The 20,802-nt window shown below is 39.9% G+C and overlaps 1 protein-coding gene across 50 annotated transcripts in view; it reads right to left on the minus strand.

Moving 5' to 3' along the window:
• Positions 1 to 20,802, minus strand: part of NEB (nebulin) — a 153,718-nt gene that overhangs the window by 10,223 nt on the left and 122,693 nt on the right. For 7 of the 50 annotated variants that reach the window (XM_083492303.1, XM_083492345.1, XM_083492309.1 and 4 more), the window contains 18 exons: positions 18,321 to 18,431; positions 17,404 to 17,508; positions 16,476 to 16,580; positions 15,563 to 15,667; positions 13,107 to 13,217; positions 12,547 to 12,657; positions 11,591 to 11,704; positions 11,338 to 11,442; positions 10,987 to 11,091; positions 9,379 to 9,483; positions 8,175 to 8,267; positions 6,346 to 6,438; positions 4,455 to 4,547; positions 3,946 to 4,038; positions 3,182 to 3,274; positions 2,716 to 2,808; positions 647 to 739; positions 45 to 137 (listed from right to left, as the gene is read on the minus strand). In XM_083492303.1, coding sequence (XP_083348429.1) covers positions 45 to 137; positions 647 to 739; positions 2,716 to 2,808; positions 3,182 to 3,274; positions 3,946 to 4,038; positions 4,455 to 4,547; positions 6,346 to 6,438; positions 8,175 to 8,267; positions 9,379 to 9,483; positions 10,987 to 11,091; positions 11,338 to 11,442; positions 11,591 to 11,704; positions 12,547 to 12,657; positions 13,107 to 13,217; positions 15,563 to 15,667; positions 16,476 to 16,580; positions 17,404 to 17,508; positions 18,321 to 18,431 — 1,821 coding nt within the window. The remainder of the gene's footprint in view (positions 1 to 44; positions 138 to 646; positions 740 to 2,715; positions 2,809 to 3,181; positions 3,275 to 3,945; positions 4,039 to 4,454; positions 4,548 to 6,345; positions 6,439 to 8,174; positions 8,268 to 9,378; positions 9,484 to 10,986; positions 11,092 to 11,337; positions 11,443 to 11,590; positions 11,705 to 12,546; positions 12,658 to 13,106; positions 13,218 to 15,562; positions 15,668 to 16,475; positions 16,581 to 17,403; positions 17,509 to 18,320; positions 18,432 to 20,802) is intronic. The other 43 variants (XM_083492308.1, XM_083492304.1, XM_083492307.1 and 40 more) reach the window with 18 other exon arrangements.

Below are 20,802 nucleotides of genomic sequence, written 5' to 3' on the forward strand. Positions count from 1 at the left end.
ACCCAGGTCTTTGTGGGGTATTTTGCTTGTCTTCTTTTGAATACCGAGCTAATGTGTTCTTGATTGCGTTTGACTCTCTCCATCTCAGGAGTGACAGGGGTCGGAGTTGCTTTCCCTACGTTTTCTTTGTACAACACCTGTGAGACAGAAGAGCAGCCGAGTAAACCAGCAATAAATGAATTGCCATGTTTTTGTTATTGAAGCATGAGGGGCAGAGTTCTGATTTGGTTGTGATTTATTCTGCAGGGTGTTTTGGGTTACAGTTTTAAAACAATGCATATAAGCACTTATTTTTGTCTGGGGAAAACAAGGACAAAGTATTGTCTTAATACATGATCATGCTTTTGAATAATGGGCATTTTTTGCATCCAAGTATAATATGCATAGAACGCCAAACAACTGGTGTGGGAAAGACAACAGATTGTTATGTTTTGGGAGGAATGTGAGTATAAGACCTAGAAAGGAAGAGAAGGGTTAAAAAGTCTCAGGATGTGACATTCTCCCACAGTGGAAAATAAAAGACAGGGAGGAGGTTTCACAATAGGGGTATATAACTCCATCTGCAGGAAGAAGCTGGGATGGAGAGCAGGGGTGAGTTAATCATATTACAAAACAGATTTAAAAATAACTGTTTTCCCAGAAGTACCGAGCTAATGATTTCTTGGTTGTGTTTGACTCTCTCAATCTCTGGCGTGACAGGAGTTGAGATTCCTGCCCCTAGGCTTTCTTTGTATAGCACCTGCATGATGACAAAGGGGAATGCAGAAATAAGAAAAATAAGGAAGGAAAACAACAGTTAATTTTGATCTGCAAAAAAGGGGGGAGGAATATGGTCTTAGATCTCCTGGGTATGAGCCTGTAGGTGAATGTCCCATTTCCACAATAAATTTCCTGTGGTTTCATGCTTCCCCCCATCCTGTTACGTATCAAACATGGGTGCATTCATGTAATTCCCAATGTGTATGAATCTAGCCAAATGTACATACTTTTAAGTCCCATTGATTTTAGTAGGAGGGATTCAGTGAGTTTAATGCTACTATTGATGGCGGTGGGACTTAGAAATGCTTAATTGGTGGATTGTACCCAAGGAACTCATTGGGATACCAAGGTGGAGGGTTTTGGTTGTTGGGCTGAGGATGAATAACCATAAAGCTTTGATTTACACTGGGAGTTTTGTAACGTTACTTCTTGCAGATCTCCACATTCTATATTGTGTGTGCCACATCACAGTGGGGCAGGCTAGGGATTCATAATAGGATGTGTCTGGCCATTTCTTACAGAGAGCCATGTGGGTGAGATCAGCCGGTGGTTCTGGATAAGGTTTGGCAAAATAATGCAAGGGAAGGCATGGGAGAAGCAAAGAAACCACTGAGAAAGATATCACAATGTATGGATTTCCCAGGCAGAAATATAGTGTAACACCAAGCTTAGAAGACCGATTCAACGGTGAATATTTGAGTATAAATATTATTTCATAAGATGCAAATGCTTCCATTGCCTTATTCCAGAAGGAATGCAACAATGGTAGCTGCAGAATGATTTTTCTAGTGCATTTTTGGCTGAAAATGTGTCGCACTACTTGTTCAACCCACTGGAGAAAGACCATATACTTTTTACAATAGCACACAGAAACAAACAGTGACTTAGAAAAAATCAAAATCAAGAAGGTCAAAACAGAGAAAGAGATAGGGCTGGGACAGTGAGAAGAGCAGTTAATAATATCCAAAATTATTGATTCCTTTTTTTAAAAGTGCGCCAAAAAAGAAGGCAGGGGGGAAATGACAATCAGTAGTAGTTGCCAACATGGTGCCCTACACTCAAGTTCAAGTCCCATTAGCCCTAGCCAGCACAGCCTAGAGTCAGGAATGATGGGAATTGAAGACCAAACAGTGGCTGGAGGGCACACTGGAGATGATAAATGGATTTTTCCCCCCTGGAAGTCAATTGCATGTATGGAAATAGAACAAACCTAGAACAAATATTTAAAAGTTAATTTTTAAAGGGTTGAAATGGAACTTTCATATTTGAACTACCAAGCTGTAGTTTTCTTTAATGCATGCAACTCTCTTGTTTCCGAAGTGAGGTGAGTTGGTTTTCCTGTTCTCAATTCTTCTAGCACTGGGCAGACGGATCCTGCTGGGAGGGTAAGGTGCAGGTGTATTGCACCCATTCATTGCACTCCCCATGTCTGAGGTCCATCCCTATGCCCTTGGGATGCTTGAAAAATTAGATATTGGTGAATTCTGATACAGTATAACATATAACAATTCTGATACAGTATAACAGATTAAGAAATCTTTCATATTTCACACTTTTTCTAATTCTGCTAAACGGTTCTCAACATATTTTTTTTAAAAATATGTATTTTGGGACTGAATATGTTTAGAAATGTGTACGTTGTGAAAAAATACATTTTTGTTAATTAGAATTTTCTTGCAGGATTAAAAAATATTAATGTGGAATTGGGAGAGGATCAATATTATTTAAATCTGGTTGGAATGCATAGAGCAAAAATTGGCCTTGCTCAATATGGTTTCTTTTCTTGCTTACAATGCCAGTATGAGCTGGGAGCAAATTCAGCACCATTCATGGACTCAAAAAGAAATACTATCATTGAAATCATATCAAGATAGCTATGTTATGGAGGGGTTAAGGTTCAAGATGGTTAATTATATTTGGGGATGAAGTTAAAGCTCATTTTAGCGGCAAAAATACCGAGCTAAAGTTTTCTTGATTGCGCTTGATTCTTTCCATCTCTGGAGTAATAGGTGTTGGAGTTCCACTCCCTAAATTCTCTTTGTACAACACCTGTGTGACAAAGAAGTGTCAAAAACAAAAAAAAATTATCTCAAGATACACCATCAGCAAAGATAGCACAATCTGATTTTCTGTTTTGCCTTATGGTGTTTAAAACACAGGCCAGGAAAAAAATCAAAAAATAAAAATCACATAGAGAAAGAAATGCTATATATTTTGACTTCCTATCATGAAGAAAGTTGCAATCTGTGACCAAGTTTATTCAAATGCAGTAATATTTTTCCACCTAGAATGACAAAAACTCAGGCTATAAAAAGGGGAGGAAATTGTCAGAGGGTACTAAAATCAAGTTTAATTATGTAAAACATGAAAGGTTAATCTTATTTGGGAATGATGTTATAGGGCATTTTTGTAACAAAAATACCAAGCTAAAGTTTTCTTGATTGCGTTTGACTCTCTCCATCTCTGGAGTAATAGGTGTTGGGGTTCCAGTCCCTAAATGCTCTTTGTACAACACCTGTGGGACAAAGAAGTGTCAAAAACAAAAATGAAAATTAAGGGGCACATCTTAAGATACACCATCAGCAAAGAGAATGCAATCCAGTTTTCTGGTTTGCTCTATGAAGTTTAAAAAACAGATCACAAAAAAATAAAAAATGCATACAAAGAAAAATACCGCATATTATAACTTAAAACACCTATCATGGATTAAATTACAATTTGTGACTGAGTTTAGACAGCTGCATTGTTATTTTCACACCCTAAAACTACCCGTTTTGTTCTGAAAGACTACAATAGCATAAATAACATTTTATTATTCTATTTTTAAGAGAGGGGTTACGGTTTTATTCTAAGTTTGCACTGCACCAACACAAATGCCAAAGGCTATTAGAAAATGTTTCCTGTTATAAGGATATATTGAATCCACTCTGAATATCATTTGTTTTGAAACAAATAATATTGCCACTTGAGGGGAAGTGAATAGGGTAAGAAAAATAAACAGAGCTAAAGAAAACCCACTGCAGACGTATGTCACAGTTAGTGCTTTAATTTTTTCCTTCAGAGACTGACATTTTAGTGATTTTATTAAAATGAGAAGGATTCAAAAGCTTGTGGAAGGATTAAAATATATTTATCAGAGTGTGGCAGTGGTTAAAGGGATTTATCTATAGATATTTTGTGATATACCGAGCTAACGTTCTCCTGATTACGCTTTACTCTCTCCATTTCTGGGGTAACAGGAGTTGCCGTTCCTGTCCCCAAGTTTTCTTTGTAGGACACCTGTGAGGTACAATAAAGTATCCACAAAAGACACTCAAAAATACTGGCTAGTACTTTGTAGTTAACGGCGCATGTTTAAATCCCATGCTTAGTCGAGTATCGAAAAGGAAAGATGTGAATAAGGGGAGAGTAGTCATTAAAATGTGAATGGAAAAGAAAAAGTCAGAAGAAGTACGTTAAGAGAAGTGAATGTGTGCAAAGGGAGCACATGTTAATCTTATTGAAGATCATAGGTATTATTGTCATTGTTTTATTTATTTATTTTAAAAAACTGCATAAAACTGTAAATTGATGTTAATGCACATCAGAATGAATGAGTCATGAAAATGGCATGTAGAAGATGATAGTTAGAATGTTGTTATTATTTTTTAATGAAAAAGATGAGTTATGGTAGGTTTGATTTCATGGAGAAATACCGAGCTAATGTGTTCTTGATTGCGTTTGACTCTCTCTATCTCTGGAGTAAGTGGTATCGGGGTTCCTTGCCCTGCATTCTCCTTGTACAAAACCTGCAGAATACAAACAGCCACAAAGGTAAGAAAAAGGTAGCTGAAAACCTTTCTGCAATGCAGAATGTTAATTAACACACTGACTTTGCATATAATTATTTGGACATTGCCCATTGGGAGTATAAAACTGCCCGATTACAGGTGTCTCCACAAAATGCCATCCCCGTTCACATGTTTCCACTTCTAGATGCCTCTGGGGGAAAAGTGCCAATCACCTGGAATTACAGGTATCTCTTTTTTTTATGTGGTGTAGTTCTTTTTAAAAGTTTGGGGCTATTGCTGCTGGAGAGACGTAAGCATTTCGAAACCTCCTTGATAAAACTTGTTATATTGGTATTGAATAGCCAATGAGAAATCAGTTTTTGTTCTTACACCATTACCCTTGTCATGAGTTTTGCTTTGAGGCCAAATCTAAGAACAAAATCTGAGGACTGAGAGATTTAAGCCCTGTTTTGGTTTTATTTAAAAAAGAAAAAAGAAAAGAGATAGACTGAGAGAGAAAGAACAAAACTGAAGTCCTTGGCAGTTGTTTTTTTAAAAAAATGTCCTGCATTTCACTCCTTTTAAAAAGTGCCCTCTTCCCCAAATGGAAAAAACAAAACAAAACGGTTAAGTCAAAAAGGCATTCAGTCAGTTCAAAATGTCAAAAGCAAGAGAGGTAAATTTGTAGTTAGAAAAGGGTAACTAGTTTGCCTTCCTGTAACTTGATTATGCAGAAATGAATTTTGAAAACAATTAGTATGGTGAAGAGCTCAGGGTAAAGGGGAAGGCAGAGCGGGAAAGAGAGGAGAAAGAACCAGTTGGAACCAGTTCCTTGATAAATGTCACTACATCTTCTCCTACTGAAACACTCAAGATACCCATTCACTTAAATGGCCAAATGATGCTAGACAGAATTCCCATGTTCTAATAAATGAAATCCTAACCATTCAGAGGATGGCCCATTAAGATTTGAATAAAGCAGGAGGCCCACTTAAGTGAGCAAGAATAAATTGTTTGGATTTTCAGACCCAAGACTCAAGAAGCAACAGGTGCTCAGACTTCAAGAAGCAGATATCCCATCTGACACATAATTAAGCCCATTCACAACAATAGTCTTAAGTACACTTTGTGTTGGCTTGTGGCTAGTGTGTCTCTGAACATGTACAAAGTGCCTTTCACCACAGCCAGGTTCCACATGTCGCTGAGCACTCCCCTGACCAGTAGGTAGGTGGGTATAAAGGTAAAGGGGACCCCTAACCATTAGGTCTAGTCGTGACCAACTCTGGGGTTGCGGCACTCATCTCACTTTATTGGCCGAGGGAGCCAGCGTACAGCTTCGGGTCATGTGGCCAGCATGACTAAGCCACTTCTGGCGAACCAGAGCAGCGCACAGAAACTCTGTTTACCTTCCTGCAGGAGCGGTACCTATTTATCTACTTGCACTGTGACATGTTTTCGAACTGCTAGGTTGGCAGGAGGTAGGTGGGTATAGCAGGGGTCATAATTTTGTCAGTTACTACTACTACTACTACTATTACTACTACTACTACTACTACTACTACTATTTTATCCTCTTGGTCCATTTCTGTCTGCTCAGCATTAAATGGGTCTATATTCTCCTCTCAAGGTGCACAGAGAGTAAATCTTAAAGCTAATGGATGTTAAAGCCCGAGTAATACTAAAGGAATGCCATACTAAGGATGAAGTTGATGATAGCATGTTAGCAGGGGCAATAGATGTCTGTTTAGTAAGGTGAACAGCACACTGTTACTGCCCAGTGCACACACAAATCAGCATAGAAAATATCAGCCACTACCGAGCTGATGTGCTTCTGTGTCTCCTTGACACGTTTTACTTCAGGAAGATCAGAAATAGGAGTTCCTTTTCCAATTTGATCCTTGTACTTAATCTACAAAGTGGTATTCAGTTCAGAAAACAAGACAAAACAATAATGACTTACATTATGTACATGAAACACATCCATTTCGCATAAAAAGAACAAGAATAAACGAATATAATCACGATTGTAGGAGCTGAAAGCATTGCATGCACCCATGTCGAAACAGACACATCTGCGGAAAATGAGTTTTTGCAAAGATTTGAAATTCGATGTATAAAACCCAATCTCCAATTTGATAGAGGAGGAAGAGCCATGGATGGACACCTTGACTCGACAATCTTACCAATGTAGTAGAAACAGGAGGATTAAAGCTTTCCACCAGGTTCCTTGCTTTAAAAGCTATTTTAATCGTCAGTAAACAAGTATGAGATTATTGTATTTTGCAGCTCAAGTGCAACCTGGCCGAAAAAAATAGATTTTTGATCATGGCATCCATCCCAGAGCTTCTCCTTTTTAAGCCCCTGGCCCTGTTGTACGACTACCTTGTGTTGACAATGCCAGGCAAATCTTCAGAGAGTAGCCTGGAGTGGCCATGCATCTCCTCGGCTGCATCCCAATGGGACACTGTTATTGGGATGCTGTTATGAGACCTTCCCACGGCCACTGTCAATATTGGGCCCCTTGCAATTGTGCTGGCTGCTGATATCAATCAAATTTTCAGTCCAGCTTAGGAGAGTGCGCCTAAATTGTTTCAACTCTAGTAACTTTCTTTGGATTCATTCCCACTAGATTCCGGGACCTAGACTTGTGGCCATAGGTTTTGTATGCCGTGGGGTTTTTCCCTCACACAGGAAATAGGTAATGTGCACTGAAGCACACGGCACTGGCCAACGCAGAAGCAGATGAATGAGCCTCTGCAAACTGGAACCTCTGCCTATTCAGAGGAGACACTGGGCTGGGGTGCAGTGTGTGTGTGTGTGTGTTAGTCTCCAATATGCATTATAGACCTGTTGAAACCAAACAGCTCATCCTTATTCAGTGAAGTCCCATTGAAACCAGTGGCATAAACCAACCTATATTACTTTTTAAGTCCAATTGCTTTTCAGTGGGATTTCGTCGTGAATGGAGCAGGATTCTGTTCTGGATTCAAATGTTTATCAGATAATCTGAAATGAATAAACTAGATTTTCCTCAAAAAAATTGAAATGAGTAATATCGGTGCTTCCTGTCCACCTCCTGTTCTATCCAGCATGGGTGACAATACATGTACAACATTCAATAAAAACACTTTTTACCTCTTTTTTTAACGAAATGTCAAAAAAGGAAAGTAAGACATTGTGCGGAACACAATCAAATGAAAAATAATTTTGGCAATCCTACCATACGTACTGGGGTTTGGGGGGAGATGAAGTAGAGAGAGAAAACAAAAAATATCAGAAATAATTATCTAAAATTATTGTTAGTTTTAAAACGTGGTCACTATATTTGCTACCATGAGTATCTCACCGACATTTCGGACAAGATCAAATGTGAATTTAGTTTCAGTATTTTATGAAATGATAAACATTAGTTGAACATTAGAAAATGTTAATAGTTAGAGTTTTTGAAATGTGGAGACTATTTTACGTAGGAAAGTAAAAGTAGAATGGAAGAGCTAGTTAGCAAATTATGTTTTGATTAATTATGAAAAACCTTGACTTTTCAAGTTATTCCAGAACTGCTGTTAGGATCATGTAAGGCAAATGAAGTTTTATAAGTTGGGAACAGCACAGGTAAGAGTGTTAACAATCCACTGGGTTTTGTACCGTGCTTATTGCATCCTGGGTTTGTTTAATTCTCTGCATCTCGGGCGTCTTTTCAATAGCTGTTCCTGTTCCAATATCTTCTTTATATAAAATCTTAACCAAGACAACAAGATTGAGCATAGAAAAACAACAACATTGTCATTTGCTACAGAAAGACTACAAAACAGTGGAATATTAAGAAACCTCTAACTGGTTCCTTGATCATCAGTGCATTCACTCACACAGAAGTCATTCCCATTGATTTCAGAAGCTTTTGCTTCCAAGCAAGATTATCCTTAGGTAAAATGTGTACTTCTCCATATTTTGTGATGTAGTTCTCCAACAAAAAAAATAGTGTGCAAAACGTGTATATTGGGGGAAAGTATGCATAAAACGCACATCTGAGTGAAAATATTTTTAAATGCACCAGATATTTGCTAAAATGTATATATTAGGCAAAATGCATACAATGGGAGAAAGCACATTGAAATGCTGGTGAGTTTTTTGAGGCTGTTCTTATTTATTTTTAAAGCAAACGAATGCAAAAACAGAACTGAACTTAAGATAAGAAAAATGTTAACTCAAAACTAGACAGATTCATCCATCCCTGTTTTCAGGATCTTGGGGACTTGTGGAGGAGGGAATTTCTGCTTCAACTATCCTGGTTCATGCATGCCTGTTACATTGTCTAAGTAAAATGGGAATGGCACTGATTTTAACGTAGACATGGCTTTCCACTGTTTTGATCAGACATCCATGGAATAATCATGACCAATAAACACATCACATAATGACAATATTTAGCATCCTTTGAAGATCTTCATGGTTAAACTTGCTAATTAAGAACAAAGCAGGGCATACACGAATTAGCTGTTAAAAGACGACACAGCAAGCCTATAAACAGCTACAAATCCATAGCCACATTGCAAAACAAGGGCAGATATTTTGTACTTCTACTGTCAGATGTGGGGTACACAACCCACTGTGCAGTGATGGAAGCCGTTGAAGGAGAGAGTGTGTAAAGGAATAGCAACACCTGCACATATAATAAGGTACACATAATTAGTGTAAAATTGCATGGCCCTGACCGCCGACATAAAAGCCTGGATATACATAGTAAACAAGAAGCATCATTCATATCAAGGAAGATTCCTGTATGCTGAAGGATCTGCAAAAGTAGGACAACAAAATTAAGGATTCGCTTTGTGGTGTAAAATAAGGTTACCGTGCTGAAGTTCTTCTGGTTTTCTTTAACTCTTAATATCTCTGGTGTTTCATTTACAACTGTGACTTTTCCTTTGCTGTCCTGTAGATCATGCTGGTACCTGAGCTGTTAGGAGAACACATATTTTTGTTTATTGCCCTTGCAATAAAGAATTCAGTCTTGCACCTTTATTTCGTTGGTATTCTATATAGCTTTCTTATAAATAAATTTAAAAATCATTTAGGAATACTGAAATTTGAAGTCGCACCTGACATCTGGGTCATCTAAATTCAGCTGCTGTTTGAACACATGAGATTTCCAGTGGGCACCCAGATAATAGGACAGAATCTTCAATCATCATGAGGCATTCTCTCAGCATTTACAGAGAATGGAGAACCCCATGCATCGTAGGGTAGGGACTCTGGGTGCACAGAAGATTTTGCTATTGGGGCCCACATTTACCCATTCATGTTTCCATCAGCTGGTGCTGTTTTCAAACACATGCAACCTCAGGTAAACTGCACTACGATCTGCACATATGCTGTATCCTCACCATCCACCCACGCTTTTGTAACCTTGTATTCCAACTGTCCTGCATCCCAGCCACCCAATTTTCAGTTTTTCACTGTAAGGTATGATGCACAGAGACAAAGGCAGTGTTGAAACGGTCATGAGGAACAGTATACTACACCCTTCTTGAAAGGGGAGACTTTGACTGAAACCATGCCTCTCCTCTAAGCCACACACACAAACATGCACATACAAAATGGGTAAGTTCATACAAGACCCCACGGCCTTTCAGGTGTTGCTAGATTCCAGCTCCCATCAGCCCCAGCCAACATGACCAGTAGTCAGGGATGGTAAGAGCTAGAGTCCAAAGACATCTGCAGGGCCACAGACTCCCCATCCATAATGAGACGTTGCCTGACACCACCTCTGGTGTTGTTGAGCGAGGAAGAATAAAAGACAAATAAAACCTTCCCATGCATCGTGAGAGCTGGTTACGCCAGGACAGCGCAATGCAAGAAAACAGCTTTAGTGCCATTGCTTCCAAACAAGAATCTCATCTGTGCTTGCACAGTCACCATGGAGATTTCTATCCATCTATCTGTAAATGTGTGTACACACGCTTTTACATCTTCGAACCTTACACAATGACTTTTATCTTAACCCAAGCAAGCAAGAGGCATTCTTACAGCTCTGGGATGTGTTCCAGCCATGCAAAAGCTCTTGAGGAGTGTGTGAGGGATGTAGCCTGAGGAGGTGGAATATTTGTCCTCAAAAGCGGAATCTTCTGTCCTGTACTCTGCATGGGTCTGAGCAAGGTGTAAAACCCAATTTATCAATGGATGAGCAGGGGTTAAACCCTGCCATGTTGGCTGTGGGGCATGGCATGAGCTGCAAACACAGAACTGAACCCTGCCCATCAGCTGATTGTCAGGTGGGTGTGGGGTTTTTTTTTTGGGGGGGGGGGGGAATTGTCTCAGGAGTCAAATTGGACCCTGCCAAGCTTGGCCTGTGGTCTGGAGTTTTCCCACCTCTGGCCTACATTCTGCACAGGACTTCACAGCATCACATATTTATAAATAATCACACTTTTCACTGTGTTTACAGTACATTAATACCTACCATGCTGAAATTCTTTTGGTTCTCCCGGACTCTCTGCATTTCTGGTGTGTCTAGAACAGACACATAGTATGACATAGTTCTCTCTGCATCCTCCTTATATTTTTTCTGTTAGTTGGGGGGAGAGAGGATCAAGATTTATTGTTATGGTAAAAAAAAACAACCCAAAAAGAAATATATGCGCTCAATGTCCAAGAGGCAATTTGCACAAAAACATGTTTATGGTTATCTGGAGTTGAGATATGTGTGAAATGGTTCCTACGTGAAAGAAGCTCCTATCAATGGGGAGCAAGACCCTCCTTTTTTAAAAAAAAAAATCTGGCAAAGCTAGTTGAAAACAAACACGATCATTACCTGACTTGAAAAGTTCTTCACATGGTGGGCATGGATGATGTCTGGAGTGTCAACCACCGTGGTATAGTGGGCTTTTTCCATTTCTGCAGACTGCTTATATTTGATCTGTTGGGGGAAAGGTCACAAGCAGATATCCACAGTGAGTACATTTATGAACACAGCTTCCTCTTGATTTCCCCATAGGAAATCTACAGAGAAGGTTCCCTTTAAAATTACTCCCAAGTGTTATTAGTGCCTGGCTGTTCTCACTGACCTGGCTAGAGATGTCCATAGCATTCTTTGCCCTCATATAATCAGGCGTTTCTGTGGTATGGCCTGTCAAGCCTCTTCCTTTGATTTCCATCTCTAGAGCTTTCTTGTATTCTTTCTGTTGTGGGGTTTGTTTTTTTAAAAAAAAGGATTAATAGAGATGAGACCATCACAATGGGGCAGGTTTTTCAAAAGTAACACTTATCCCAATTCACCAAGGGTGATCTTGATGTGACTCAAGCTGCTGCCCATACAACATGCAAAAAAAGTGTGTCCCACAGAAGAGAAACGTATGCAGTCGAAGAAGCATTCACTCTTCACAGGCAGTCTAAGTCATTTGACCATTTGTGTTGCCTAAAAGGCTCATTTTCTGGCTAACACCTCAAAAGGAAATTATCTAACTTAATTATATATCAACAAATATGTTGATTTCCTAAGATTTAAGAAGTGTCTAATACACAGTTTAGGAAGTTTGCTTAACTTAGCTTTTCACACACGCTAATTTCAGAGGATTAAAAAAGTTTGAAACACAGCTCAAATAGCACACAAGGGTCTAGCTATCACCTTACACAGGACACAAGCTTAATTAGCTGTATGTTTTCTAGCACCTACAAACCCATTACAGAAATTGACCTGGGCAGGTAAGTGGGATCTGACTCTGAGATATAATCAATGCTTCAGAAATTGCTGGAACCCAGGCGTATAATTTCTCTTTAAAGATAGCTTTGCCGGAATTCTTCCTATGAAAGGCCGTTCTGACATTACCCAAACAGCCTGGGAGAGATGCTGTAGCACTGCTCATTACCATGCCAACGTAGTCCTTCTTCTGGGAGTCATAGGGTGGAGCCACATCATGCATTTCTCCCTAATGTCTGGGGCTTTTGACATTAATCCAGTGCAGAAGAAGGGGGCCATGCTGCAGTGGACCCCAAGGGAAGTTAGCCTAGCTATGTGCCTCACCTCATTCAAGATATAGGTTGCATTCTTTGCTCTGAGTAGGTCTGGGGTCTCTTCCAAAATGGTTAGGCCTTTACCTTTAACACCTTCTTCCAAATCTCTCCTGTATTCTTTCTAGAGGGGGTGGGGAGAAAAAGAAAACTGAAGAAACCAAAGAGAGAAAGAGCTTCAAGGAGGATGAAGGAGACCCCCTCCCCTAAAAAGAGTTAGTAAATGGCCTTCAGATTATCTTAAAGCAACACTTAGTTAGGGTGTTCAAGGTTCAACCTTCTAGATAGTCACACAGCTTGACACAACAACTTCAGTAAAGAACACAACATATAGTGAAACAATGATCTCTGTTCCACCAACAGGAAAACATTAATGCTGCTAATACAATTAACAATTAGTGATAAAAAAACCACACCAATGGACTAGAACAAGCAACAAACACAGATTAAACCATGCATTTAAGAGAAATGTTTAAGGCTAGTAAAGAAGGTAGTGAAGGGACTGCTTTGGTAAGGACAATTAATGAAACTAGTAGGGTGGTTCACAGCAGAAGACAACAGAGGAGGTGCTACCTCGCTTGCTATTTTGGTGGCATATCTGACATGCAAAAGAGATGGCGTGACCTCCAGGCCAGTAAGGTTCCTGCCTTTCATGGACTCTTCAAAGTCTTTTTTATATTCTTTCTAACAGGAGTAGGAAGAAGAAGAAGAGAAGGGGGAAAAACAGAATTTATTTTGGATCTGTGCAGGAAGAATATTTTCAAGTACTGTACTGTTAGTTTTGGGTCCTGTCTTGCCCTTGTTGTGTCAAGTTTGCTGGTCGGCCATTCGGTGTTGGGTGGGGGTTTAGCAGCGTGGTGTAGTGGTTAGAGTGTTGGACGATGGCCTGGGAGACAAATTCAAATCCCCACTCAGCTATGCAAATCACTGGGTGGCCTTGGGACAGTCACCGTCCCTGGGGCTAAAATGGAGAGGGCAGAACCATGTGCCCCAACTTGAACTCCTGGAGGAAAAGGTGGTGTATAAATGTAAGGAACAAATAAAATAAAAATACATTTCAAGCGCCCACTTTGTGTCTCTGACAGCAACAAGGCTTTGGATGAACATGTGATTCACAAAAGGTAGGGCTCCAGTCTTCCAGTGTGCTCAGTTGGTAAGATGCCCTTAAAGCCTACAGTAGTGTCATTCCTATGCTTTAGTACTCACTAATTGTTATGATCAGTCTAAGGAAGGGAAAATCCCAGAGCCAAAAGGGTAGGCATCCCATAAACCCCAGGGGAGGGAATGTCTAATTGCATTTTGAATGGTAATGTATTGAAACAATTGACAGAATCACCCAAAGGACCTTATACCAGTATTTTTGCCTTGTATAAGTTTCGCTCTTGGACAGAACAATGCGGACACTTCAAATAGGCTATGAAATCATGGTTAAACAAAAAGCTAATATCAGGGGGAAGGTGGTGCTGTAACACTTAAAACAAGCAGGGATTTTCAGTGCTGAAGCACAACAGTTTCACATCTAATCTTGCTGATATAAAAGGAATGTATATGAAGAGGATGGTACGTGAAATGGAAGGGGTGAATGGCATAGAGATGGGCACCAGGGGTCCCAAGACACAGGCAGGCCTTTAACAATAGGTATCTATTGACCACTTATTTAGTTAGGATAAATATTAAGGCAAACGTTAACTCTGATTTAGCACTGGCTTGTAAGAAGCAATGTGGACTTTGCACCCTTTCAATCGCTGTTCAGGCACTGTATTGGGAAATGATGCACAGAAGTGGCTTTGAGAAAGTGCAGCTGGAAAGTGTTTCAAAAGACACATGAGAGGATGCTTGGCAAAGCCTCCAGAGAATAGGAAAGGGTAAAAGAATTGCGTTCTCTGACTGCTTATCTTTCGTTTCTTTAGAAAAATGTGAAAGGCCTCCTAGGCTCAAACCCAGGGCTCAAACTTCCCTGTATCCAGACCCCTTGCACCTGCTTAATGGGGGATTGTTCTTTATCGGGTATGGCAAACTCCTGCAGTAAGGTGTCAATGGCTGCACATGGCAAGACAGCAAGGATCTGTAGAGGAGGGAGCAGGCAAGCCCATGGGCCTGCCTATGGCGGGGAATCAGGTCTGTACTCCTGCTTGTCTCTGCAGTGCTGTGTTACTTCCTGCTTTGGAGACCAGAAGCAAGAACACCATGGAGCACAGATGGTTGGTTATGGACCGAACTGTGCAACAGAGTCTTTATTTCATGTTTTGATCTTGTCCTCTGGCACACTTGCCTAAAAGACTAGTCAACAGACTTTGAGATGGTTGTGCAGTGAAATATTGGGGGGGGGGGCCCACCCTGAAACAATTGACAGAACCACCCAAATATTATCGACCAAACACCTTATACAAGTGTATTTCACCTTGTATAAATTTCACATTTGGGACAGAACACTGACAAAACTGAGTTCAATGGAAGGTCAATGGAAAAACTATAACTGGACACAAACAAGGCTTGAATGGTGTCAGCGAAAGTTGTTTATTACAAATTATATACTGCTACTTTTAGCAGCCAGTCTAATCTTCTGGTAGCCCGGGGAAAACTGACAAACTGCAAGTCCTTTTTTGAATCAACACTCCCGTTATCACCTTAATTCCACAAATACAAAGTAAATATAAAGTAAATTAATAGCTTAGAGTCTGTTGCCTCGCTCCTAAACTTATTTTATTTGGCAACCGTGAATCAGATTGTAATAAAGTGCAGCCTGTGTTGCCCCCCAGAGATTTTTGACTACAGCCTCCATCATCCCTGATCCTTAGTCATCTGGTTGGGGCTGATGGGAGCTGTATGTCCCCCCAAAACAACCCTGGAGGGCACCAGGTTGAACAAGGCTGCTATAGAGGCATGATTATTTCAATTCTAGTTATACCTTCAGAAAGCATCTTCCCCACTAACTGCCTGAACCTGAATGGAAATAATACAATACCATGTTGTTATGCCTTCATTTTCCAACATGAAACCAGGCTGCATTCTGCCACAAAGCACCTTACCTCGCTTTGCATGTGCTGAGACTCCTTAGCCGTGAGGTATGTTGGTGTTTCAAAGTCCAGCATGGGCTTCCCTCTTTCCTTTTCATATTTTTCCTTGTACTTCACCTGCCAAGAGGGAGATAAATATTATTTCCAGTGCATTGCTAGATATAGACTAGAAATGTACAGGGGTGGCCCTGGAACGTGGAAGGGAATTAGGTCTCTTCCCCAAGCCGCGCTCAAGAAACAATCATGTCAGTCATGAAAACCACATGTCACGGTGAGTGACCTGTTGGGTGCCCCCAACACAGTCTGCTGCACCTCACAGAGGAGGGCTGAGAAGCACTGAAATGCTGCTACCAAATGTCAAGGGTCAAGGCCAATTTCTATGCTCCAACGGCAACACGGTTGCTGTCCACTTCTTCACATGTCAGGGCCCCATTTTGCAGCCGTAAAGATATGAAGCCACAACTGCCGGTTTGCATAGCTAGTTCACACAGCATTGCCTATGTGGAATTATGGCAATTTATGAACAAGGGTTCAGAGAATGGTCTGAAAACCAATGTACAAGAGTTTTTTGTTCAGTCAGAAAATAGCACAGATAGTTAGAGAGAACATTAACAACAGGCAGGTCCCAAAACATTTTCAGACCTGGATTTAAGGCAAATTTTGAATTGGAGGATTCTAAGCATCTTTATAAAACTATTATTCCCGGAACTCCTTGGGAAAAGCAACTTCTTCATTTATATTGTAAATGTACTCCAAGATCAAAAGGAGTTTAATGCTGAAATAACTTTACAGCAATACTTTTTTTTTTCTTATTAAGTGGTGTATTTCCCCCTTCTTGGCACACTGGCCCTTCTAGATTCTAGAATGCAATGCAATGGGTTGTGAACGAGAAATAAAAAGCAGGAAACACTTATCTATGACTTACTATGCTCTGAAGTTCTGAGGCCTCCTTTAGATGGATCTGTTCAAGGTTATCTGGAACCACATGGTAGTGACCTTTACTCTTCTCATATTTCTTCTTGTACTGGTACTAAAGGGGAAGGTGTCAAAAACCACCTCAATAACAAAAAGGCCTAACCTGATCAGCTTTCTAGCTCCAGCCGATCCAACCATTTCAACAGAAAAACAAGAAACCCAAAGCATTTTTTTTAAAAAAAGGAGAAGAAGAAGAAAAAGGAATATATAAAGGGGTGGGGGAGGGAGAAAAAAATCTCAGACTAATGCCGAAGCACTTGTGATAGCTACTTTTCCCTTGCAACATTATGCAAGAAGGAACAAGATATTGTAAGTAAATAAAAAGAAAACCCCCAAAAAAGAAAGAAGGAAGAACAAAAGAAATATAGTGAATATGTGATACAATTAAAATGGAAGACAATGCCACATCTTCTTCTCTTGTTAGCATATTCATCACTCTGTGGTATAACAGCAGGATGATAAAAGTTCAGCAAAAGCAGAATTAATTTTGAAAAGGTTTTAAAAAGTTAAAAGAAGAAGTATGTTGAAATAATATTAAGCACAAAAAATATTGAAATCAAAAGGAGGAAAATGGTATTCCTGTTAGTCAAAAAGGAAAGTTAAAAAGGAAAAAAAAAAGCCATTTACATGTGGTTAGAGGTTTTACAATATTAGCAGTTCTACAGCTAATAGAAAATGCTTGAGAGACTAGGGGTATTAATTAGTCCGCATGAGGAACACTCATTAGGCAGGGGAGAAGAGAGATCACTACCAGGTGATTTCCTAGGAACAGTCAAGGAGGAAAGCTGTTACAGAAATTGTTAGCGGATATTATCTCAGAAAGGCAGATGGATGAAATGCTAAAGTGAATATGGTTTGAGATGAGCTAAGAGGCTTACAGAACTGGCCAGCTGGCTGGTGTTCAAGACATGATGCATCGACAGGGATTCAGACATGTCTGTCACTGGTTTGTGAAGTTTCTTCAGGTCCGCCTTGTATTTAATCTGATGGGGGAAGTTCAAAGAAACGCAGTAAAGGAAAACGCAAACAACACTTAGAAATCGGACGCATTAAAAAGGAACAGGACTCAGTCAGACTTTGCATCAAAATGTTGTGGGGGCGGGGCACTGGGCAAGAGATGGTTAATGAGATCAGCATTACTGCAAATGTTCCTTAAATGATTTGTAGCAAAGTTGCCAGGCACATGTTCCCTTAGGGAAATTCAGGTACATGGCCCAAGAAGGCTAGGAGATGGTTGAAGGTGTCAACTCATCCTCACTATTTTCTGTGGTTGTGCCTGCTTGTGGAATGTGCTCGTCTGACACCTTCATTACATAACCTTAGGTGCCAGGCAAAAAAAATCCTCTTCTCCTAGCCCTTTGGCTAATTAAACAATCTGTGGCCTTTTAAACGTGTGTGTGTGTGTGTGTGTGTGTGTGTGTGATGTTGTTTGATACTAAAGCATGTATTTTTGTATTTTTATATTGTAAACTGCCCTATGATCCTCAGATAAAAGTTGGTATAGAAATTTAATAAATAATAATAATAATAATAATAATAATAATAATAATAATAATAATATCGCACCCTTCGGCCAGTATTATGTTCAGGGGCTCAACTCCCAGTTCTGCCTCATACTTGGTTTCATGGACAAGCTGCTTGTCCCTTATGACTAGCTACACCCCTCAAGGCAGCCATTTTGCGACTAGCCATAGTTTCCCAGCTGCCATTATGTGGTGATACTCATAAGCTTTTCCAAATGGGCCCATGAGCCTGAAAACGGTTGGTAACTACTGGCCTAAAGGCCCACACATACCTCGCTAGCGATGTGGTGGGCATCTTTTAAGGTCTTGTAGATCTTGGCTTCCTTCAGGTCGTATTGCGGCTTATTGCCCTTCTCCTTGTCAAACTTCTCTTTATATTTGATCTAATTCCAAGAGGAACAAGTGTTAAAACAAGGTCCTGAATTTTAGCTTGTCTGGTGCCAAGGGAGAAAGAGTCCACATTCAGATTGTCAAAACTGATTCTGATTGCAAGCAGACAGGTCGAACAATGCAAGCCATAAGACCTCTTTGAAAAAGAAGATACCATTAACGAAGGTCAGGAATATTCACGTGATGCAGCAATGAACTTGGCACACACTGCATTTACAAGATTTCATGTTGCGTCTTTCATTCAGTAGTTGTGTTTCAGCTCCACATTTGAAATATATAACTCATTCATGGGGGGGGGGGGTCTGAATGTTGTGTGTGTGCAGCATGGCTATCAAGAGACACAAGAGCTAAATTATGACTGCATTGTGCATTTTTCTGTGGCCTAAAATGGGTGTTTCCTGATACAGGGCAATAGAAACATCTGACTTTCTAAATATTTATTTCCTGCCTTCCCTCCCAGGGATTTTGAGCAGCATTCAAGTCTCAGGGTAGATCTACACACAGGGGGAAAACCACTATAAATAAGTCAGAAACTAGATCGTTATAACAAAAAATTTTAAAACCCCTATGGAAAATTTTCCTGCTCTCTGGCGTCATCTGGTGTTCCATGTTTATAGTGCATTCAAATCATTGTTTCTTTACTAATGATGAAAGTAGGTTTGTCGGAGACTGTAATTTGCCCAAGACTCCTCCCAGTAAATTTTACAGCTCAGCATGGTTTTGAACCAAGATTTGCTACACTGGAGCCCAATGTTCTCCCAATACACTGGCTAATCAAAGAGGCAGTTGCATTTGATCTGATAACTATCATTACTGGCTTTAAGAGAAATTGCAAAAAGACTGTGATTGTAAATAAAAAGACATGCTCATGATAGAGAATGAAGGTCCTGCTAGATGCTCTATTCTCTCAGTACTAGAATTCCGAAGAATACTATAATGCACTTTTATTTACAATGACTTTCCTATGTCCTCTGATGGACAGTCCAGTTCTGCCTGACAACTGAAGTGAGCAAATGCGGCTTGGTTACTTTCATTCTAATGGAGGAATAAACAGAGTCACCATGTTTTCAGTCGAAGAACTTGCCAGGGGATATTACTGCTTACTACTACTTTGCACTGTTAGTGTGGAAAGTACACAGAGCAAGGTTCTTAAGACTGAAAAGCTTCATTATCAAGGAACTCCATAAAAGAAGAGGTAAGATATTAGTCATTTGCTAGAGAGAAAGAGAAAATAGCAGTTATACAAATCCTGGCATGAGCCAGCAAAAATTAAGCACCTGGATTCCAAATGATTTCAACGAGAGCTTATGGTGTATTTTAGCCCTCTCACATTGAAATCAATGGTTTGATATGCTTAATTTTACATGGATGGCACCCAGTCTTCACCCCACCCCTGGCAAGAGCTGATTGACGTAACTGATGAAAGGAATAGATCATGCTAGGGAGCAATGCACAGGGCTGAAAAGAAGAAAAGTTTAACGTCAGAAAACTGGAAGATGCCGCAGTGCAGATTTCAATTCCATTCCACGATTCTGGATGTCTAAAACATGTTGGCATGTTTTTATCCACACAACCCTGTATCCTTCATGCTGGATAGCCTCATCTTTTGGACATGGGTTGACAAAAGATGCCAGTGGTCAATATTCAAGTGACAGTCAAGTACACTGTTTATGTTTACTTTTTTAAAAATGCAGGACACTCTGGGCACTGACGCTCTTGAGAAGGACAAGACTCTTCCTACAATGACACAGACACACAAACAAACAAACAAACAAACAAACAAACAAACAAACAAACACAAATGACATATTACAGGTAGGTGGGGACCATTATGGGCCACCACAATTCAGAGATGCATTTTGTGTCTGATTTCTGAATGAATAGTGGCTCCACAGGGCACAAGCTACTTTCTTAGAATACTATGTGGGTTTCAAAAGCATTTTGACATTTGTCGTGAGGACCCACTAGATCAAAATGCAAGTCTCTCATTAATACTTGCGATTTCCATCAGGAGTCCGTACTTGCTAAACAAGATTTGTTAATGGATATGAGATAATGAACAAAAAACAAGAGGCAGGGGGACGTGTTTCAATATTAAAACAAAAAGCAGCAACAAAACCGTAAGACACAGTAAACAAGAGTATCAATAGCAGTGACAGCATAGATGACACAAGACACTGTGTAGATGGTATTTTGACAGTTTTCATGGCAAATTCCTGCTGTTTCTCACAAGTAGAGAAGGACAGTTTTTGACATGCAGCTGTTCCATGCAACAATCACAAAGAGAAATGGGAAATAAAAACATCCCCCTTTATTCCTTATGAAATTTCTGCCCATAACCTGTAGAAAATTGGTGCAAATATG

Source organism: Podarcis liolepis (genome assembly GCF_965112155.1).
Source record: "Podarcis liolepis genome assembly, chromosome: 1".
Lineage (NCBI taxonomy): Eukaryota > Metazoa > Chordata > Lepidosauria > Squamata > Lacertidae > Podarcis > Podarcis liolepis.